Source organism: Acomys minous (genome assembly GCF_964271855.1).
Source record: "Acomys minous genome assembly, chromosome: 7".
NCBI lineage: Eukaryota > Metazoa > Chordata > Mammalia > Rodentia > Muridae > Acomys > Acomys minous.
Window position 1 is genome coordinate 98,079,975 of NC_140488.1, and position 20,248 is coordinate 98,100,222.

Below are 20,248 nucleotides of genomic sequence, written 5' to 3' on the forward strand. Positions count from 1 at the left end.
AATAAACTCATTGGCTACCCAAATTGGAGTCTGGTGCAACCATGCTTTGTGCTATTGTCGAGGCCTTATAAGGAGGGGTAGAGGGGGGATGTTTATATCTCCCCAGGGAAGGAATTTGCATGAACAATACTTTATAAAAGCAGAAAGACACCAGTGCTGTGGCACACACATGTAATCGCAGAACTCAGGGAGGCAGAGGCAGCGGATCTCTGTGAGTTCGAGGCCAGCCTGGTCTACAAGATGAGTCCAGGACAGCCAAGACTACACAGAGAAACTCTGTCTCAGAAAGCAAAAACAAAAACAAAAAGACATGAAAGTAGAAAGGAGACTAGTAGAAGCCTGGTGGAAGGGGCGCACGCCTTTAATCACAGCACTCGGGAGGCAGAGACAGGTGGATCTCTGAATTCAAGGCCAGCCTAGTCTACAGAGGGAGTTCCAGGACAGTCAGGGCTACACAGAGCAAACCTGTCTTAAAAAACAAACAAGCAAACAAACAAATAAAAAAAGACAGAAAGAAAGAAAAGAAAGGAGACCAATTGGGAAGAGCCTGGAGAATGGGCCAAGAGAGCATAGCATGACAAAATATACTATATACAAGTATGAAAATTTTATTTGTAATTAAATTATATGCTCATAAAACCTTTTGAGACAGTTTTTAAATTTTTTTATTTAATTAACTTATTCAGCTGTTACCACTCTAAATAAACTCTCATGCTCCAGGTGTTGTTGTTGTTGTTGTTGTTGTTGTTGTTGCTGTTGTTTTTAGCCCTGGCTGGCCTTGAACTCCAAGTTCCACCTGCCTCTGCTTCTCCAGTGCTGGAATTAAAGACTTGAACCACCACCCTGGGCATCATAAAAACTTTTCAAATGCTGGGTGTGCTAGCACACATCTTTAAGCCTACTACTTGAGAAGCAAAAGCAATCAGATCTCTGAGTTCAAGTCTAGCCTAGTCTATACATAGTGAATTTCAGGCCAGCCAGAACTATCCTTTCTCAAAGAAAAGAGAAAATCTTTGAAAAAAGGGGTAAAAAGGGAGTACTTGGGAGACCTGGGATGAGGGTCTCTGATGTGGTGGGTATGCTGTGTGGAAAGTCTGGCAGCCGTACAACCTGATTGCTGTGTCTTGGCAGGGAGGGGCGGTGCCACATAAGGAGCACCCAGATAAGGAAACAGGAGAGGATTTACCTTCCTGGTTCCCAGAGCACCAGATCCCATTTAGCACCCTGGAAGATATTCTTTAGACCTTACATAGGCTTCTCAGAACCTGAGTGCCAAGCCATTTTTCTTTTTTCTTGGTTCAAAAACATTTCACTGAATGTTCTCCCTATGATGATCCCAGCCCCTAATGTATATATGTCAACAGTGAGAGTGTGGGTATAGTATAGCATTTAGGAAGAAGACCAAGAGAGGGTAATATTAGGTGACAAGAAAGAGCAGAATCCAGGCAAAATGACAGGCGGTAAGAAGAACAGAACACAGGGGGAAAGGGCACATGAGTCATGAAAGAGGACATAAAGTTATTTTTTTTCCAAGTTTCAGCTCTCTCATAGTTTTTTCTTTTGGGGGGTGATTAAGATTTTAAAGATGAAATTGGTAGTGAAAATGTTAAACCCCAAGTGAAACTCCACAGCTTTACAATGGCCACCATAAATGTATAGACGCTCACCAAGATGTATAGAGTTTGGGACTATGCAAGTCTTTTGAGTGGCCTCCTCAAAGTTGCTGTGTGATATTTTTATTTGTGATTTTAAAAGTGATTGGATTAAATTAAAAAATATTTCTATGTTTTAGACTTGTGGTATGTAGAGAGGGAGCTAAGCCTCCAGGAATCACATTTAAAAGAAAAAAAAAAAAACAAAATGCAAGAATAACAAAAGCAATACTTACAAAACACATCCCCTCGAAGGCTTCGCTCCTGTTCTATCTCATTCTTCAGGGCTTTGTCTCCTTTGTCTTCTTCAAGCTCTTCTCTCTTCCTTCCATCCTTCCTTTTTTGTTCTTCATTAGAGTTCTTGCCCCTGGAAACGCTCTCTTCAGAGCTGAAAGGCAAGTTAACCTTAGGTGTGTGTGTACTGGCGGGTCTCGGGGTGACATTTTTAAGCTTCAGCTTTTTCTTCATGCTTTGTTTGTGTGCCAGTAACTTCTTGATCCGGTCTTTGATGATCCCAGGTGCTCTGAGTACTTCCTTCACAGAATTTTCAGGGATAACTGAAAAGAAAAGTAACACATGACAATCGCCATTGGGTTGAGATCATTCATGAACAATGGACCATTTTGAAAGTGTTCAAGTGCAGGAAGTAAAAGCATTCAGAATCAGCCCCAAATAAGACCACTATTACACTTCCTCCAAGTCTCAGGGAACATCATGGCAAAGGATGGAAAAAACATGAACGCCAGAGGATGAGGAACTGGGTTGTGAAACACTGTCCTCTAAAGATGACATGGGCATTGCCTGTTTGAACTCACAGTAGCTATGGTAACCTGTACATGATGGAGTCTACCAGCATTCCTTAACATGCTGGCTAACCTAACTGGTCCTTTTGTACATTGTCCACTCTGACCCCTGTGAGAAGAGTTTCCTCTTCCACTACCCTTTTGGTCACTGCCCAGTTAAGTCCCTGATAGTGTCTCCTGTCTAACTGTCTTCTACACCACAGGCTGTATGTCTTACTTGAGTAAGATTATATGGAGATTATAAGGACCAAGGAGCCAAGGGAAGGCCAGAGCTAGATTTTGGTAATGGGGAAATGCTAGTGTAAAAGAATACAAGAGGTTAAAAAGTGCCAGTCAGGCTCATACTCTTATTTGGTAGAGGGGTCAGTTAGTGACTTGCCCAAGGTCACTTAGCTAGCTAGCAGCAGAGGCAGGACTTGAGAGCAACGCATACGATACCTTCTATTTTCTACCATTTCTGCAAAGGGCTTATTCCTGCTTCAAGGTTAGCATTTACTTTTCTCTAGACTCACTCAAATTCTTTGAGATCTGATTCAAGGATACATATCATTGTTCTAGGAGGAAATCAAGCTGATGTTAAAAAAATAAATTATTACTCTTTTTTTTTTTTTTTGGAGACAGAGTTTCTCTGTGTAATAGCTCTGGATGTCCTGGAACTCTTTTTGTGGACCAGGCTGGCCTCAAACTCACAGAGATCAGCCTGCCTCTGCTTCCTGAGTGCTGGGATTAAAGGAATGTGCCACCATGCCTGCCTGTTATTACTGTTTTTAAATTTTTTGTTTTTTAAAAAATCTCTCTCTCTCTCTCTCTCTCTCTCTCTCTCTCTCTCTCTCTCTCTCTCTCTCTCTCCTGCCCGTGTGTGTGTGTGTGTGTGTGTGTGTGTGTGTGTGTGTGTGTCTGTATGAGTTCACATAGGTGAGTGTTGGCACAAGCATGGCATGATGCGTGTGGAGGACAGAGTAGAACCTCAAGTGTTGTTCCTTCTCTCTCTCCCTCTCAAGTGTTGGGAGTACAGGCTGGAGTCACCATGCCAGCTGGGTGGAGGACTCTGTTTACCAGGCACAGCTTGCCCTGTAAGCATAGATAATTTGCCCTGGCAGAGAATCCAGATGCTCCTTAGGTTTTTTAGTGTTCATCTACACCACCACCATTACTACAACACACACACACACACACACACACACACAGAGAGAGAGAGAGAGAGAGAGAGAGAGAGAGAGAGAGAGAGAGAGAGAGAATGCGAACTTCAGGATGATAAGAATAGATGTCTACCACATTCTACATTGTCTTGGTTGTCGTTCTTGAAGAAGTTCTGAAAAATAAATACTGCCCATTTCTGTATGCCCCACCCCCTGTTTTTCTTTTTCTTTTTGTTTTTGAGACAGAGTCTCATATATGCCAGGCTGGGCTCAAAATCTCTATAATAGTGGAGGATGACCTTGAATGTTTGAGCCTCCTGCCTCTACCTCTGACAAGTACTGGGATTACCATAGCTAGTTTATGGAGGTGCTGGGGGCCAGGCTTTGCACATGTGAGGCAGTCTGCTAACTGAACTACATCTCATCCATTGGTCTTTCAGTTTTGTGCCTGTAACTTTTATGAGTACCAGAAATACAGCCCACTAGGAAAAGATACAAGGCTGAGGCACGCACGCACGCATGTGCGTGCGCAAACACACACACAATTTGAAAAAATGCTTTTGGGGGGGAATGCAGATAAGAAAACTGTCATGACCAAAAGCTACTTACCAGAACACTGAAGTCCATTGCCTCTGTAGCCCTGCTTGCATTTGCACTTGAAGGCTCCTTGGGTATTGAGACAATTGGCATGGAGGCTGCACACATGGGTATTCAGAGCACACTCATTTATATCTGAAAAGGGGAACATTCCAGTGAATAACTTTATGATAAAAGGGCTCGCTGAAAGGGTAGCCTTTTTAACTTGAGCAACTTAAAGGTCAACCACTCAACACCTCTGCAAACTAAGTGCCGCCTGAGAATGGAGAGGTGTTCAAAAGCAGAGGCCTTTTGGCCGAGAGCCCTAGCTTTGCCTGGCGCCTGCCTGTACGTAGGGAGGGTGCCCACAACTCGCCTCCCCCAGAGAAACTTCACAGCTTGCTTATTATTAATGTTATTAAAAACTGCTAAGATGTTTGGAGTTTCTCCTTAACCTTTTCATCAGCATAGTCTGGAACTAAATAACAGTATCAGAAAATAAATGCTACACTTTTGGATTGGTTTGACTTTCATCAACGTAATTTGAAACTAAGGAAAAATAACAGAAATTCGAAATTTGGCTCGAAACTCCTCACAAACAAAAGGCAAGATCAGCCAGAAACCTCTGCCACCGTCTGCATTCATAGGCATGGGCATTTTGTTCAGAACCTGCCAGGGGAAAGGGTCAGGCTGGTTTGAGCTCGTCTGTTGAATTTAGAGGTGGAAAATTGGCCAGATTCCACCCAGGTGGGAGTTTCAAGTGCTCTCCCCGCCACCCTAAGTCCTATCTCTGCTTTTGTAGATGTAAGCTCACAAAACACTGTATTGTTTGGGACCCACTCACAAACAGAGCCCTGATGCTAATCTTAGCTTCCTTGGGAAGCTGTGTGGATTCTGGGCCGACAGGACAGTGTAGGGTCCAAGTGTGGGGTCCAAGCTCATGTCAAACATGAATTTTATGTGCCTGTCTAGGGTAGCCTTTGCATTTAAGAATATTTGCGGGAACAGCTATGGAGGTCTCCCAAGATGGTTCAAAAACCAGCAATGGGGTGTTGCCCCAACATGATGATACAAGACATGTCCCAAGAAGCCCTAAGTACAGGATTGAAAGAATCATATTTTCTCCAACACTTAGCTCTCTGTGCCAAGTAAATACCTTTGTCACCAATGCCATGTGAATAGAGAGCAAGAGGCAACCCCAATTTCTCTTTACTATAGGACAGTATATTAAGGACAATAGGCCCTCTTTGAGGCTTGGAATCCCTTCTCTAAGAGATGATAATGTTTTAAGATAGAACTAATAGCTAACTAATAACACTATTAGCAATGAGTGATTTTATTTGGAATTTGAACTACAAAAGGGCTAAAAGAAAAAAAGAAGAAAGCCAGGTGTGGTGGCTTATGCCTTTAATCCCAGCACTTGGGAGGCAGAGGCAGACAGATCTATGTGAGTAGAGGCCAGCCTGGTATACAAAGTGAGTCCAGGACTGCCAGGGCTACATACAGAAACTCTCTCTTGGAAAAAAAAAACCCAAAACAAAACAAAACAACAAAACAAAAAACAAACCACCACCAACAGAAACAAAAACAACCCCCCCCAAAATAGAGGAAAGAACATGTGCCCCTTCATATAATTTCCTTTTAAAATGTGTGTGTATTCAAGCATGCGCATGTGTCTATAGCAGAGGCAAAAAGAGGACATTGAGTGTCCTTCCCTATGGTTGTCTGCCTGTTTTTTTTTGAGGCAGAGTCTCTCCTTGGGGCTCCTATTTTCCTAGGTAGGTTGGAAGCCAGAATACCCTGGTGACCCTCCTGTCCCTCCTCCCTAGAGCTGGGGTTCAGTTGTTTTCTGTGATACTTTGCTTGTTACACGGGTGCTGGGAGCAAAGCGAAGGTGACTGTAAGTACCAAGCCATCTCTCCAGTCTCCTTCATACATTTTTGTAATGAAAATCTAGTGGAAAATGTTAGGAACGGACCACTGAGATCTTCTTCCTAATCTTGTAGCAAATACAAATATTTCTATATTGCTTTCTTTCATAGATGTGTAATTGGAGACAAAACCAGACATATAAACTAAATAAAAACTTACCAAATTGAGGAAAATCCTCACAGAAATCTTCCAAGATATTTGCTTCCATAATAGAGTTATACTCATTTGTTTAAATCACTATGGACCTGGCTTCATAATTAATCCCACTGGACTTACGTATGTAGTAGATTGAAATGGACATTAAAAAATGCCTATAGAGAAAGCCTACAGCCTTAGAGGCAAGGGAAAGGAAGCTACTGGATCTTACCTACACAATCATATCGGCGATTGATATATTTCAGTTCAAAACCAATGTGACATTTGCAGTAGTAGCTTCCAAATGTGTTCACACATCTTCGGTTGGAAGGGCAGACAGCTCTGCTAGAAGCACATTCATCGATATCTAGGGCATAGGAGAAGAAGCTGTCAGCAGTTGCAGGAAGAGTCATCCAACACATGTGCACACATAGGTACTGACCTCAACCCCAAGCATGCAACACTCAAGCACATGGATAGTTTCCTTGCCTAGAAAACAGATCATCTGCTGCCTACGTCACAACTTTAAGAAGTATTCTAGATCTCCACCAGACACATGCACAGCTCTTTACAGATTCATATCAATATGCCTATCTTTTCTTGGAGGTGTTACCTGCTGTAATGCCATTATTTGTATTCATACCCCCCTCTCTGACATGTATCCTAGGTTGGCCTCAGACTCACATGTAGCCAAGAATGACCTTTTTAACTCCTCATTCTCCTGTCTCCATGTTGCTAGTGCTGGGATTCCAGGTATGTGTGTGCTACCACACCTTGCTTATGTGGTGCTGGGGATAGAGCACTGGCCTGATGGAACACATGCATGCTAGGCAAGTACCCTAGCAACTGAAGTATGTCACCATTCCTTATATTTGCTCATGTGTTAGGCCCTAGCTCTTCTAGGGTCTAGTATGTGTCTGGTATGTGGTACCTATGCTTTACATGTGTACTGTGTGACTATTTTTCCAAGCTGCCAATTCTATTGTATAACATGCAAGTTTTGAAAGTGCAGCTAGCCACACTCTGAGCAAACCAAAAGACACAAACATTTAAGATTTGCAGTTTGCAAAAGCATCACATAGCTCCTTTTAAGCTCCTATAATATTGACTCAAATCACAAAAAAAGTATAGCTATGTAAGAATGCACTGTTGCTTAAGTTGCGGGTTGAGTATAATTATGTAACAATACAACATAAGCCAACTATACACATGTTCCCTTTCTTCCAAGATGAGTGAGATACCGCAAAGCAGGGCTGACAGCTATGCTGAATAATCTGCTAAAACTCAGGCATTGTGTGGGTGTACCACCACACCTTTAATCCTAGCACTTGGGAGGCAGAGGCAAGTGGATCGCTGTGAGTTCAAGGCCAGCCTGGTCTACAAAGCGAGTCCAGGACAGCCAAGGCTAACACAGAGAGACCCTGTCTCGGAAAAAAAAACATAAAACAAAAACAAACAAACAAAAAAGACTCAGGCATTGCTCTAACTTACAGATACCAAGTAGGCTGGACCTTGGGTTAAGTATGCAAGTTGATTCTGGCTTATTGTTTCCATTACATAGTCCCCGGCCTTCTCCCCTGCCCCATGAGTCTGTGCTAGGGATCAATCTGGAGACACGTGCATGTCAAGCAATTAGTTCACCAACTGAGCTATCTTGCTGCACTCTTAAAATAACAAATGAGTACTGAGATGAGTTCTGCTATCATTTTTCTGAGCATCAGTTCTCCATTCCATTTAGAATGGTACCCAACCAATTAAGGAGGTAGGTAAAAATTTGAATTCATTTTGATCAAGATTTCGCCATACCAGGCAAATCTTATACTAAAGGATAATAAACTCTGTGAACCTAATTAAATCTTTGGTCACTCTTGAAATGAAAACAGAAGCTGGGTGTTGGAGGCACATGCCTTTTGTCCCAGCACTTAGGAGGCAGAGGCAGGTGGATCTCTGTAAGTTCGAGGGCAGCCTGGTCTACAGAGTGAGTTCCAGAACAGCTAAGGCTATACAGAGAAACCTTGTCTTGAAAAACCAAACCAAGGAAACCAAACAAAAACAAGAAGACAAAGTTTAATACACATGTAATATTAAAAAAAAAGTCTAGGGGAGGGGAAAAGGGCGGAAGAAGGGGGGAGGGTGGGAACGGGAAGATACAAGCAAGAGAATAATACTCAGGATGCAATCTGAATAAATAATGAGAAATTAAAATAAAAAAGTGCTTCCCTGGCCTATATGACTGAGCTTACTTTACATACAATATTCCTCAAACTATATACATTTAGGATGAATAAGCATACAACATCCTGACTGAAAAATAGTCCTATCAGATGGAAGAGGTTGTTACATCATACTTATGTTTTAAATCAAAGAAGATGAGCTTTTCCCCCCAAAAGTCTGGTCTCATCGGTTCTCCCTTATTAAGACTACACGTTCACCCAACCTACATCTATTTTATGTGCATGTATATTGTTGGGAATATAGACAATCAGGTGACTGAATATAATTCAAACTCACTAAGTGCAAAAATGGACGAAATTGTGTTTTAGCAGCCAAGGGAACCAGCCACTCAGCCCTCAAAGTTTTCATAGCTGCCATAGGCTGCTTGCTAGATTTGCTCCTGGCCCTGACTGTGAGAACTAGGGAATGTCACCATGGAGCAGCCTCCCACGAGGGGAAAAGCAGAGGTTGATAGAGAAGTACCCAAAAAACCTTGCCCGAGAAGGAAAAACCAAGAGGCAACTTTCCCTAGAGTTGTGGTTTGAATGTGAAATGTACGCCCTAGCCTCATGCATTTGAACACTTGTTCTCTAGTCAAATTGGAAAGATTGTGGGCCTTTTAGGAGGAGGAGGAGGAGGAGGAGGAGGAGGAGGAGGAGGAGGAGGAGGCCTACAGGGAGTGACTTGGGGCGGGGCTTAAATTCTGATCTCCAAACCTCATTTCCAGGAAATTCTCTGCTTCCTCACTGTGGATGCAATGTGACCAGCTGCCTCACCTCACACTCCTGCCGCAATGCCTCCCCCACTTTGCTATTCCACATCCTCTCAGATTAAGTCCAAATAAACCAACCTTTTCTTCCTTAAGTTCCTTCATGTCTAGTATTTGGTCACAGCAATGAGAAAAGTAACAGATACAGTTGGTCTCACGGAGGTGCTCAGAGCTCATTGAATCTGCTTACTGAATTCACCTAGAGCTGGTACCTTCCTAAGTCCTCAACCAGTGTTCCCTGGGATCACGTACTGAACCAACTATTTGTTCAGCTTCTGGGGACTCACAAACTAAGACGTGCAGTAAAACAAGCGAGAACAAGGAAGTTAAAGCTTTAGGGCACAGATTTTACTAAATTTAAATGAATGGTTTATATGTTTCTTAATTGGTACTGACTTAATCTGCCCATTTTGTCTAGTCAGAAATAACAATGACTATGTATGTGTGTGTGTGTGTGTGTGTGTGTGTGTGTGTGTGTGTGTGTGTGTGTGTGTATGTGTATGGTTTTTTGAGACAGGGTTTCTCTGTGTAGCCCTGGCTGTCCTGGACTCTCATTGTAGACCAGCCTGGCCTCTAGCACACAACAATTCGCCTGTCTCTGCCTCCCTGAGTGCTGGGATTACAGGTGTGTGCCACTGTGCCCAGCTGTATTTTTTACTTTTTCCTTTTTGTTTTTGTTTGTTTGTTTGTTTGTTTTTTGAGACAGGGTTTCAATGTGCAGCCCTGGCTATCCTGGGCTAATTTTTGAAGACCAGGCTGGCCTTAAACTCACAGAGATTTGCTTGCCTCTGCCTTCCAAGTGCAGGGATTAAAGGTGTGTGCCACCACACCTGGCCTATATTTTCACTTTTTAAAGACAGGATCTCATGTATTTCTGGCTGACTTGGAACTCACTAAATCACCAAGGTGGCCTTGAACTCATAGAAATCTGCTTTCCATTACCTACCGTGTGCTGGGTAGTTTGTATAATTTAAAGGCCTGTTTTTTGTTTGTTTATTTGAGACAGAGTCTTAGGTGAACCAAACTTGCTTTGAACTTGTTGAGGATGACCTCTGATCTCTTCCTTTCATCTGTTAAGGGCCATGGTTACATGCATACTCCACCACACCTGGTTTATATAGTGTTGGGGATTGAACCCAAGGGTTTGTGCATGCTAGGCAAGCACTCTTCAACTGAGCTACAGCCCTACCCCCCTGAAGCATTTTAAAGAGAATGTGGATAAGTGTTTAAAACAGTGCCTAAAATTCTATAAGAAGCATATATTATTTCCACTAATTAATACTGGGAACAAAAAAAAGTAAATACATGTCTTCTGGAACATCATAGCCAGAACCTGAAACAAATCCCAAGGGCTCATAAGATCAGATTCATTGAATGAGTAGTGTAGTGTCAGTCGCATGGTAATTGAAGTCAAATATACAGTGTCAAAACAGTAAATAGAAAGAACCAGTATGCCCTATCCATTCTGGCCTTTAGGCAGTGTAGACTACTAGAAGGCTGTTTTCCCTTACATTCCAAAGTATTTAGAGAGCACAAAGGACTGAAGATATTTCATAAGTAGATGTCAGTACCTTGAAGAATCCACCCTATCTAGCCAGCACAAGCCCAGTGAGGAATGAGAGTGGAGTTCAGGGCAGAAGGAATGGATGGGGATGGAGGGGAATGGAGGTGACACCTTCTGTTTTACCTAGGCATACTCTTCCATTTGGGCCCAGGCGGAGACCAGAGGATGGGCACACACACTGTGGCCCTTCCTCTGTGTCTTTGCAGCCATACTGGCAGTTTGTCCTGGCACACGTCCTGGAGTCTGAAAAAAAAAAAAAAAGACAAAGACAAAGATTAACTAAGAAAGTCTCTCCCAGTTCTGAGATGTGAAATGTAATATGTCTTAGGATAGACTTTATGGTCTGAGTCCCAAAGCGAAACCCACAAGGGATCTGGGCAGGAGTGTTGTGGTGGCCTGTGGGATGAATCTCACTCACGTATGCTTTGTTTTGCTGACTAACACATTGCATTTGACTATCTCTAGGCAAAACACACAGCTCTGACTACCCCCTTCCCCTCCTCCTCTCTCTGTCTCTGTCTCTGTCTCTGTCTCTGTCTCTGTCTCTCTCCCTCTTCCCCCACCCCCATGTCTGTCTCTGTCTCTCTCGTGGTCTGTCTTTTAAATTGAGACATCTCCTCACGTTTCTCAGACTGGCCTTGAACTCACTATGCAGCCTTGAAACTTCGGATTCTCCATTTCCAAAATTCTGGGATAACAGGCATGTGACACCACGCCTGGTTTATGCAGCACCGAGGGTTAAACCCAGGCTCTGTATAAGCTAGGTGAGAAGGATACGAACTGAACTCCATCCTCAGTCCTTCTCTCGTCTCTTATATGCACTCAGATCACTGTCACTTGGCCGGTCTCTAGAAGGTGAAAAGTAACTGTGGATGCAGATTATCATTGTGAGCAGTTAGAGTAAAAGAACTCTAGAGATCATCGCACAAATGTGCAGACTCACTGAGAGGCACTCAAGCCACAAAACTTGGTGTTTGGGGTACCCGGAGTAATGTGGCAGATACAGGTGGTGAGTCCTACGAGAGCTATTCTGGTCCCCGTTTAACTTGTCATTTTCACCATTTTTGAAAATGTGTATCTGACAACCCAGATACTGGTTTAGCTTTCTTTGCAGCAAAGAGCAGCTACATGTCTCGGCATGGCCAAAGAAAAATAAAGATAAATCTGTGGAGAGACTGCAAATCCATTGGAGGGACTCAGTTGTTAGAGAGCCTGTGTGGCATGCCTGATGCACTGACTTTTATCCCTAGCACCACACTACAGGTCTCTTTGCTTTTCCACTGCATATTCCAGGCTAGTTGGCCTGGAAATCTCCAGGGATTCTTCTGTTTCTGCCTCACTGGGGATGGTAGCACGTGCTTGCAATCTCAGCACTTGTGGGGAGTGAGAAGAGAAGCAAAAGTTCAAGGTCATTCTAGCTACAGTGTGAATTCCAGGCAAGCCCGGTGTACATAGGATCCTGTTTCAAACATGCAAACAAAAATAAGATAAGTAAGCTGTAAGAGATGCTGACTGAATGATAAGAGGGGCAGGCATGAAAGAAGTGCTTTGCCTACTTTTAATGTGGACACGGCATCTGGAGCTGAAGCAGCCATATGATTCCCCGAGAGGCCACAAACTTGAGAAGAAAATCACTCTGAGGACAGTGGAGACTAAGTCTTTATTAAGAGTCCTTGAAACTGATTGTCTTCAACATTTTTAATAAATGACATAGTTGAGTTGGAGTTTTTAGTCACTTGTTGCATAACATAACTTATTTCACAAAAATATGCTTACTAAGCAGAAGTCCAGTATATATGGATTGTAAACACGTGGGGAATTAAAAAAAAAAACAACCCATCATGCAAGTGTGAGCATATGTGCTTGTGTGTGTTTTTATGTGTGGGAGGGCAGGTGTGTGTGTGTGTGTGTGTGTGTGTGTGTGTGTGTACAGCTATGGGTGTCAGGCCTCACTTTTCAATGCTGTTGATTGAGATAAGGTCTCTTGCTTTTCCACTGTGTACTCCAGGCTAGCTAGCCTGGACACCTCCAGGGATCCTTCTGTCTCTGCCCCACATCTTCCGACAGTGTTGTGGTGTTGGGATTACAGCCCCTTGTGCTATGTGTTTTGTTTTTACAAGGGCTTTAGGGATTTGAACTCAGGTCTTCATGTTGGCAGGACAAATGCTTTTACCTACTGAGATATCTCTCAGCCTCCTTAAACCCTGCAATCACAACCATGATTTTGATGAACATACTCCATTCATCCACCTCCATAAAATGGACCAGGAGGAAATAAATCAGCACCCAGGGAAGAGGTCAAGGACTATTCTTTAAGCTCTAAATGGCGAGAGAGAAAGAGGATGCAGGAATGGAGCCCTAATGTAAGAAAACTAACACCTACTGATGATTATATCATTCATTTCTCTTCTCTCTAGCTATCGTCTTTGAAACAGAATATTTAAGATTAACTAGTTTTCCGTATGAAGAATGCTATCTCTTTTGGCACTGAATGGGCTCTCCTGGAATGTTTCAGAACGATCCATTAGCATCGATCTTTTTTTTTTTTTTTTTTTTTTTTTTTTTTTTTTTACCAAGTTTGAAGTGATCACTGCCGAAGCTTAGATAATAGTCCCTTTTGGGGAGGCTTAAGAGAGGGAAGTTCTGGCCAAGTTCTAGTTGGTGGTAGTCACAAGGGTGCAGTACAGGAATTCATTACGCTCTTAAGTTGTTTCATGTGGGTTTCTGTTTAATTTATAAGAACAAGGATAGTTGAAGAAGACACTGAAAATACGTGTGTTATCTCTTAGGCTTGTATGTTAAGGGAGGATGTGAGTAATTGGTGATGTAGGGCTAGGACAAAGGAGCCAGGGGCCATGAGGCAAGACTACATGACCTTGGAAAGCCTGGGATGGGCTGGGAACCTGCCTAACTGCAACCCTAGAAAGCCGGCTGAGGGCACATGCGTATGTTTTCTGGGGCCATGGGACAGAAGAAAATGATACGACAAGAGAGGAGGGAGGGGGGAAGGCAGACAGGGAAGGTGAGTTTGCCTTTCAGCTTCAATATAAAACTTTTAAAAAGCCTCTCCTCTCAAGGAGTGAATGGATGGAGATTCCCACCCTCCCATGGGACGTGGGTTTCATTATCACACAAGGGCTTTTCTTTTCAGGAATGTGAGTCAGAACCCTTTTCCAACGAGACACACTAATCTCTGGGAGTGCAGCAAGGGGCGTGAGAAAGGTAGCTGGTGGGCAGGATTGATGTGGAAATTTATCACCTCTCTTTGCTCACCATGCCTGGCTTCCTGATAAAATCCAACTCGTCTCCACACTTATAAGTAGAGATATGTAATTGATTTTCCCCAGTGAGTCTTTTTTTTTTCATTTATAAAATGAATGTCTAGAAGAAGCAAATCCATGGAGACAGAAAGTAGATTTGTAGCTGTTGAGGGCAACAGGGAGTGGCTGCTAATGGTTAGGGGTTTTTTTTTCTTTTAGTATGTTTTAAATTTTGTTAACATAGTGTGTCTGTGTCTGTCTCTCTGTGTGTGTGTGTGTATGTGTGTGTGTGTGTGTGTGTGTGTGTGTGTGTGTGAGAGAGAGAGAGAGAGAGAGAGAGAGAGAGAGGGAGAGAGAGAGAGAGAGAGAGAGAGAGGGAGAGAGGTTACGTGAGTGTCACAGCACACATGTGGAGGCTAGAAGACAACTTCAGAAGTTGATTCTTGCCTTCTGCCTTGTTGAGCCATAGTCTGTCTTGTTACTCGTTGCCACACTGTGTATGCCACGAATTTCCTCCCTATTCTCCCGTCTCCACCTCCAATCTTGAAGTAAGAGTGCTGAGAATTACAAGTGGGAACAAGACTTTTTTTTTTTTTTTGGTGGGTTTCAGGCATCAAACTCAGGCCACCAGGCTTGCATGGCAAGTACTTTTATCCACCGGGCCACCTTGCCTGTTCCTTTGTTGGGCTTTCTTTTGGGGTGATGAACTTGTTCTGGGATGTGATCGTGGTGGCGGTGGCTGAATGTTATGAAGGTAGCAGCTCACTGCTCTGCTCACTTTCAAATGGTTAAAATGGGGAATTTTATGTTATGTACATCTTACCATATTTTAAAAAAGGAAGTGTCCAAAGATATTTTAGACTATGGTGATGTTGAAGACATTTATTTATTTATTTATTTATTTTTGAGGCAGAGTCTCATGTATCCCCATGTTAACTTCAAGCTTGATTTATAACACAGTGTGACTTTAAATTAATGTCTTGTCCTCCTGCCTCTACCTCCTGAATGCTGGCATTGCAAGCATGTATGTTTTTGTGGTGCTGTGGCTCAGACCCAGGGCGTTTTTTTCAAGCTAGGCAAGCACTCTACCAACTCCTCAACCCCAGATATGTTTTGTGTTCTTTGGTTTTTTGAGAAAGGGATTCACTACGTAGTTCTGCCTGGCCTCGAACTCACTATATAGATGAGACTGGCCTCAAACTCACAGAGTTCTGCTTGCTTCTACCTTCTGAATGCTGGGATTAAATGTATGCATCACTCCAGATAACCCCAGATATGTTTTAAAAAGTTACTCAAGTAAGTTTTTCTCTATGCACCAAATACAAGATGACAAGCCTTCAGCATTGAGTGGCTGATGAAACTTACTTGAGCACGTGGCATCTGGTAGAAGCATGTGGCCGCTGAGGCAAAAACATTTGTAGCTCCCGTGTGTATTCACACACCTGTGCTGACATGGCCGCGGTTTGGCTCCACACTCATTCACATCTGCAGGGCAGTCAGAAAAGAGAGGAAAGTTAACCCAGTCAGAAAACATCCATGTGGCAGAGACTAGATGCCAATTTTGAGAAGGCCAAAGGGTCACCTTCCCTGTGCCACTTACCTCCTTTCAAACTGTCAAATGTCTTTCTGCTTGGAAAGATAGGTGAGGATGTGGAGCAAATAGGACAATCACTCATCGTTGGAGGAAATGGAAATTAGTACAGGTACTCTGTAAAACTGAAGCTAGAAACAGGCTTACCTATGAGCTAGCAGTTTGTCACGGGTAATATTCCTAACAGAAATATGGAGGATCCTCTCTTATCAGGCACACATAAAACATATACTAAAGGGATCATCATAGCATATGTGCTAGTTGGAGTGGCTCAAACACATCTCAGTAGGAAGGGTATGCAATGAGCATGCCGTGTAGCAGTTAAATAGAAGAAACTACAACTATAGGCAACAGAAGGTGATTTTCATAGATAGTGAGTAGAATAAAATGGATAGATCCATAGCGTACCTACTGTGCTAGATGAAGTGACGTCCAATACATGCCTTTCTCTCCTTTTTGTCTGTCTGTCTGTCTGTCTGTCTATCCATCTATCCTCACACTGTAGCCCAGGCTGGCTTTGAACTTGAGGCAGTCCTCAGGTTCATCCACCCTAGTGCTAAGGATTGGAGGCATGAGCTGTTTGGGAAGTAGTAGAGGCAGAAATACCCAAATTGTGTGTTTCTAACTCTTCATTTAAGTAGCACCATATATGAGTATATATATGTTAAAAATGTATAATGGGCCAGCAAGATGGCTCAGTACGTGAAAGTACTTGCAGCACAAGGCCGACAGCCTGAGTTTGATCCCCCACAGCCTGTGACAGCAGCATTGTTGTGACTGTGGGTGGCTCCAGACCAATGCCCATCATCTCCGCTCTCACCGTTCTAGAGAGAACCTCGACAGGCAGATGGCTGAAGCACATTTACTGACATGTGAAGGTGTTCACTGTTCACAAGGTGATTATGAAGCTGTGTGTACCGATCAATCCTAAATGAATAAGCAACAAACCAGAAATGTGTAAGGAATAAAAGCCTGGGGTGAAAAGCTCTTAATGCTAGCCATGGTTGTGATAAAAGGGTCTGTCTTGTCTGTGGAAATTGATTGTGGAGATGGACTCTAGGCTAAACTCCCCCAAGGAAGATACAGAAAGGAGGAAAACTACAAAATTCCACAGAAGAGAACACAGTTGTGAATGGCGGCAGGCTGGGTGTGCCCTTGGAAGTCAAACAATAGCTGTTCCTGCCTTTGGAAAGTTCTGTGCATGCAGATTTTTTTTAACACCTGAAGCCTCCTTCTCCATCACCTGTTCCCTTGACTCTATCATCTCCTTCACACACTCCAACCATGTTATTGTTTTTTAAACTCTAATTAGCTTATATTTTGCACATGAGCATGCTTGTGCACTTGTGTGTGTGTGCGCGCCCATGGCTACACCATATCACTGGCCCCAAACCGCACTCCTCTTTTAAGGGAGGGGGAATTAAATTTGTTGACTGGACATAATGGAAAACCCATCCCATCACTTGGCTTTCAGCCAGAGGTGACTCACTCATGTCTTAGAAAGAGGAGTTTTGGAAAATCCATTAGCTGAGGCCTGTTGCTATGAGTGGTCTTTGATCCGGCTGCCATGGAGTAGGCAGGATGTAGGGAGAAGAGAGCCAACCTCAAAACTTGAGACAATTGAACCACTCTCTCAAAGTTAATATTTCACTGGAATTTGAGAGCTAGCATGAGAAGTAGGTGCTCTAGTCCAAAGGGCTCCAGAAAGGATCTACAAAAAAAAAAAAAAAAAAAAAAAGCACCTGGTATGAAACGTCTAACGAGAGATTTCACTGATGATTCTGCAATTCTCAGTGTTTGCTGTATGTGCAGGTTAAGTATGAATGAGGAGGCCAGGTGCCATTCATAGGTTCTTGGAGACAGGAAGACACGGCTTAGCTACTAGGCTAGGCTGGCTGGCCAGTGAGTCCTTTATCACAATTCTATATTACCACGCCGAGCTCTTTTTGTGTGTGGGCGCTAGGGTCCAAACTTTTAACTGCTGAGCCATTTCTGTCTCTCTGGAAATTTCTCATGAGAGAAGTTAAACGTGATTTGTTGGCTGTGATCAAACTTATGGTAGGGCTGGAGGCACTTTCTTAATTAGAAACAATGGTTGCTTGACCTCTCTTGAGATTTGAGTCCAGATCATTCCTCTGTGTAGAGGATGGTCTATATTGTGGGGTGTTCAGGAGAAGGGATGGGATTGGTTCAGTAGAGACTAGTTGCAGCCCCTTCCCTAGCTGTGACAACTCAAACTGTGTCCAGGTATCACCAGACATCCCCCGAATGACAAAATCACCATAGTTGAAACATCTAGTCTACAGCCAAGACCAGGGTGGCCTTTTCCCCACCAAAGTGTTTTTGTTTGTTAGTTTTGAGACAGGATCTGTTGTATCCCAGGAACCTGCTATGTAGCCAAGGTGAGTCATTAATCTTCCTGCTCCTACTGTCCAAGTACTAGAATTGCAGCAGTTTCCCATCATGCCCAGTTTATTTCACACTGGGGATCAAACTAGAAAAATACCCTATCAACTGATCTCCAGCTCCAGCATTTGAGGTTTTTTGTTTTGTTTTGTTTTTTTGTCCACCATAATTCTTAGTGTCAACATCAGCATCTATTGCCATTTGGACCAAACTATTTTTGTTGGTACAGGGCAATTCTGGGCACTGTAAGTGCTGTAGTGATTTGAATAGGAATGGCCCTCATATGCTCCTGTACTTGAATGCTTGGTCACTAGGAAGTGGCAGTGTTATGAGGTGTGTCTTTGTTGGAGTAGGTGTGACCTTGTTGGAGGAAGTGTGCCCCTGGGGTGAGCGCTGGGGTTTTACATGCTCAAGCCAGGCCCAGTCTCATTCTTCCTGCTGCCTGCTGATCTGGCTGTAGAACTCTCAGCTACCTCTTCAGCACCATGTCTGCCTGTGTGCTGTCATGCTTCCTGCCATGATAGTGAACTAAAGCTCTGAACTGGAAGCCAGCCCCAATTAAGTGGTTTCCTTTATAAGAGTTGCTGTAGTCATGATGTCTCTACACAGCAATCAAACTCAAACTAAGACAAGTGTTTAGCCAGTAGATGCCAACAGCACCTCCTTCAAATGTCTTTCAACAGTGCCAGATGTCCCATGGGTATGGTTCCTGAGTTTGGCAACTAAAAACAAAAGATTCCCAGTCAAGTTTAAAATTTAGGAGAATAACTAGTATGTTTTGGCATGTACACATCCCAGACAATATTACTATATAAACATATTACAGTTCTCACTTACATATTATCTGACAACTCTCTTCCTGTAGGATAGAGCTGTTCTAGACTTTTCTTGTTTGTTTTAAGACAGAGTCTTGCCAGGTGTGGTGGCACACGCCTGTAATCCCAGCACTCAGAGAGGCGGAGGCAGGCAGATCTCTGTGAGTTAAAGGCCAGCCTGGACTACAGAGTGAGTTCCAGGACAGCCAAGGCCACACAGAGAAGAAACTGTTAAAAAAAGAAAGAAAGAAAGAAAGAAAGAAAAAAAGAAAGAAAGAAAAAACAAACAAAGAAAGAAAAGGCAGAGTCTCAGATAGTCCAGGCTGTTCTTTAGCACATAATGGAGGTGGGCATCAAAATCCTGGTTGTGTTGGGACTGTAATCATGTGCCACCATACATGGTCAATGCTCTAGATATTAAATAACTTCTTAATTGTCATTAGAAAATAGCCTAAGATAAATGGCATAAATTGTCTTTTGAAATACATGTGTTGTTGGGCAGGAGACATAGCTCAGTTGGTAAAGCACTTGCCTGGCATGTAAAGTCCTGGACCCCGCCCACCCCAGCACCATATACATGTATGGGTGTGGTAGCCCATACATATAATTCAAACAATTGGGAGGTGGTGGCAGAAGGATGAGAAGTTCAAGGTCCATCTTGGGTTACATAACAAATCTGGGATATATGAGAGTATCTCAAAGAAAAACAGATCAATGTGATGTCACACACCTTGAATCCCGCTACTCAGGAGGCAGAAGCATGCTGATCTCTGTGAGTTCATGGATTCTGTTTTACATGGTGACATCTAGGACAGCTAGCGCTATATAGGAAGACCCTATCTCAAAAACAAAATCAAAACCTCTTAGAAATGTATATGTTGGGTAAAACTATGCACACTATTCAACAATTCCATTTTTAGATATTTATCTCACCAAACATCACTCCATAGGAAATGGCTGTGAATGGATACGAGAAGAATGTTGGTTCAGTATTGTTTGCAGTGACAAGGGATTGGAGAGAATGGAAATGGTGATGGTAAGAAAGTATCTGATTCATAAATGATAAACATGTTCACACTAAGGACTGAGACATGGCCTTAAGGAGTGTGAGCTCTGTGCATATTGACAGGTAAGGATACCCATACTGATGTGCATAGGGCCATGGAAAAGGGCTCTGAAGAGCTAGGGCAGTGGTTCTCAATCTTCCTAAATACGGTGACTCTTTAATATAGTTCATCGTGATGTGGTGACCCCCAACCATAAAATTATTTTCATTGCTACTTCATAGCTGTAACTTTGCTACTGTAATGAATCATAATGTAAATATCTGATATGCAGGATATTTGACCCCCATGAAAAAGTCATTAGCAACCCCCCTCCAAAGAGATCTTG

At 43.0% G+C, this 20,248-nt stretch overlaps 1 protein-coding gene across 2 annotated transcripts in view; it reads right to left on the minus strand.

Moving 5' to 3' along the window:
- The window catches only part of EGFL6 (EGF like domain multiple 6), a 62,966-nt gene that overhangs the window by 15,584 nt on the left and 27,134 nt on the right, over positions 1–20,248 (minus strand). For both annotated transcript variants that reach the window (XM_084789908.1, XM_084789909.1), the window contains exons 4-8: positions 15,410–15,529; positions 10,908–11,027; positions 6,470–6,604; positions 4,204–4,326; positions 1,889–2,209 (exon numbers count right to left, since the gene is read on the minus strand). In XM_084789908.1, coding sequence (XP_084646034.1) covers positions 1,889–2,209; positions 4,204–4,326; positions 6,470–6,604; positions 10,908–11,027; positions 15,410–15,529 — 819 coding nt within the window. The remainder of the gene's footprint in view (positions 1–1,888; positions 2,210–4,203; positions 4,327–6,469; positions 6,605–10,907; positions 11,028–15,409; positions 15,530–20,248) is intronic.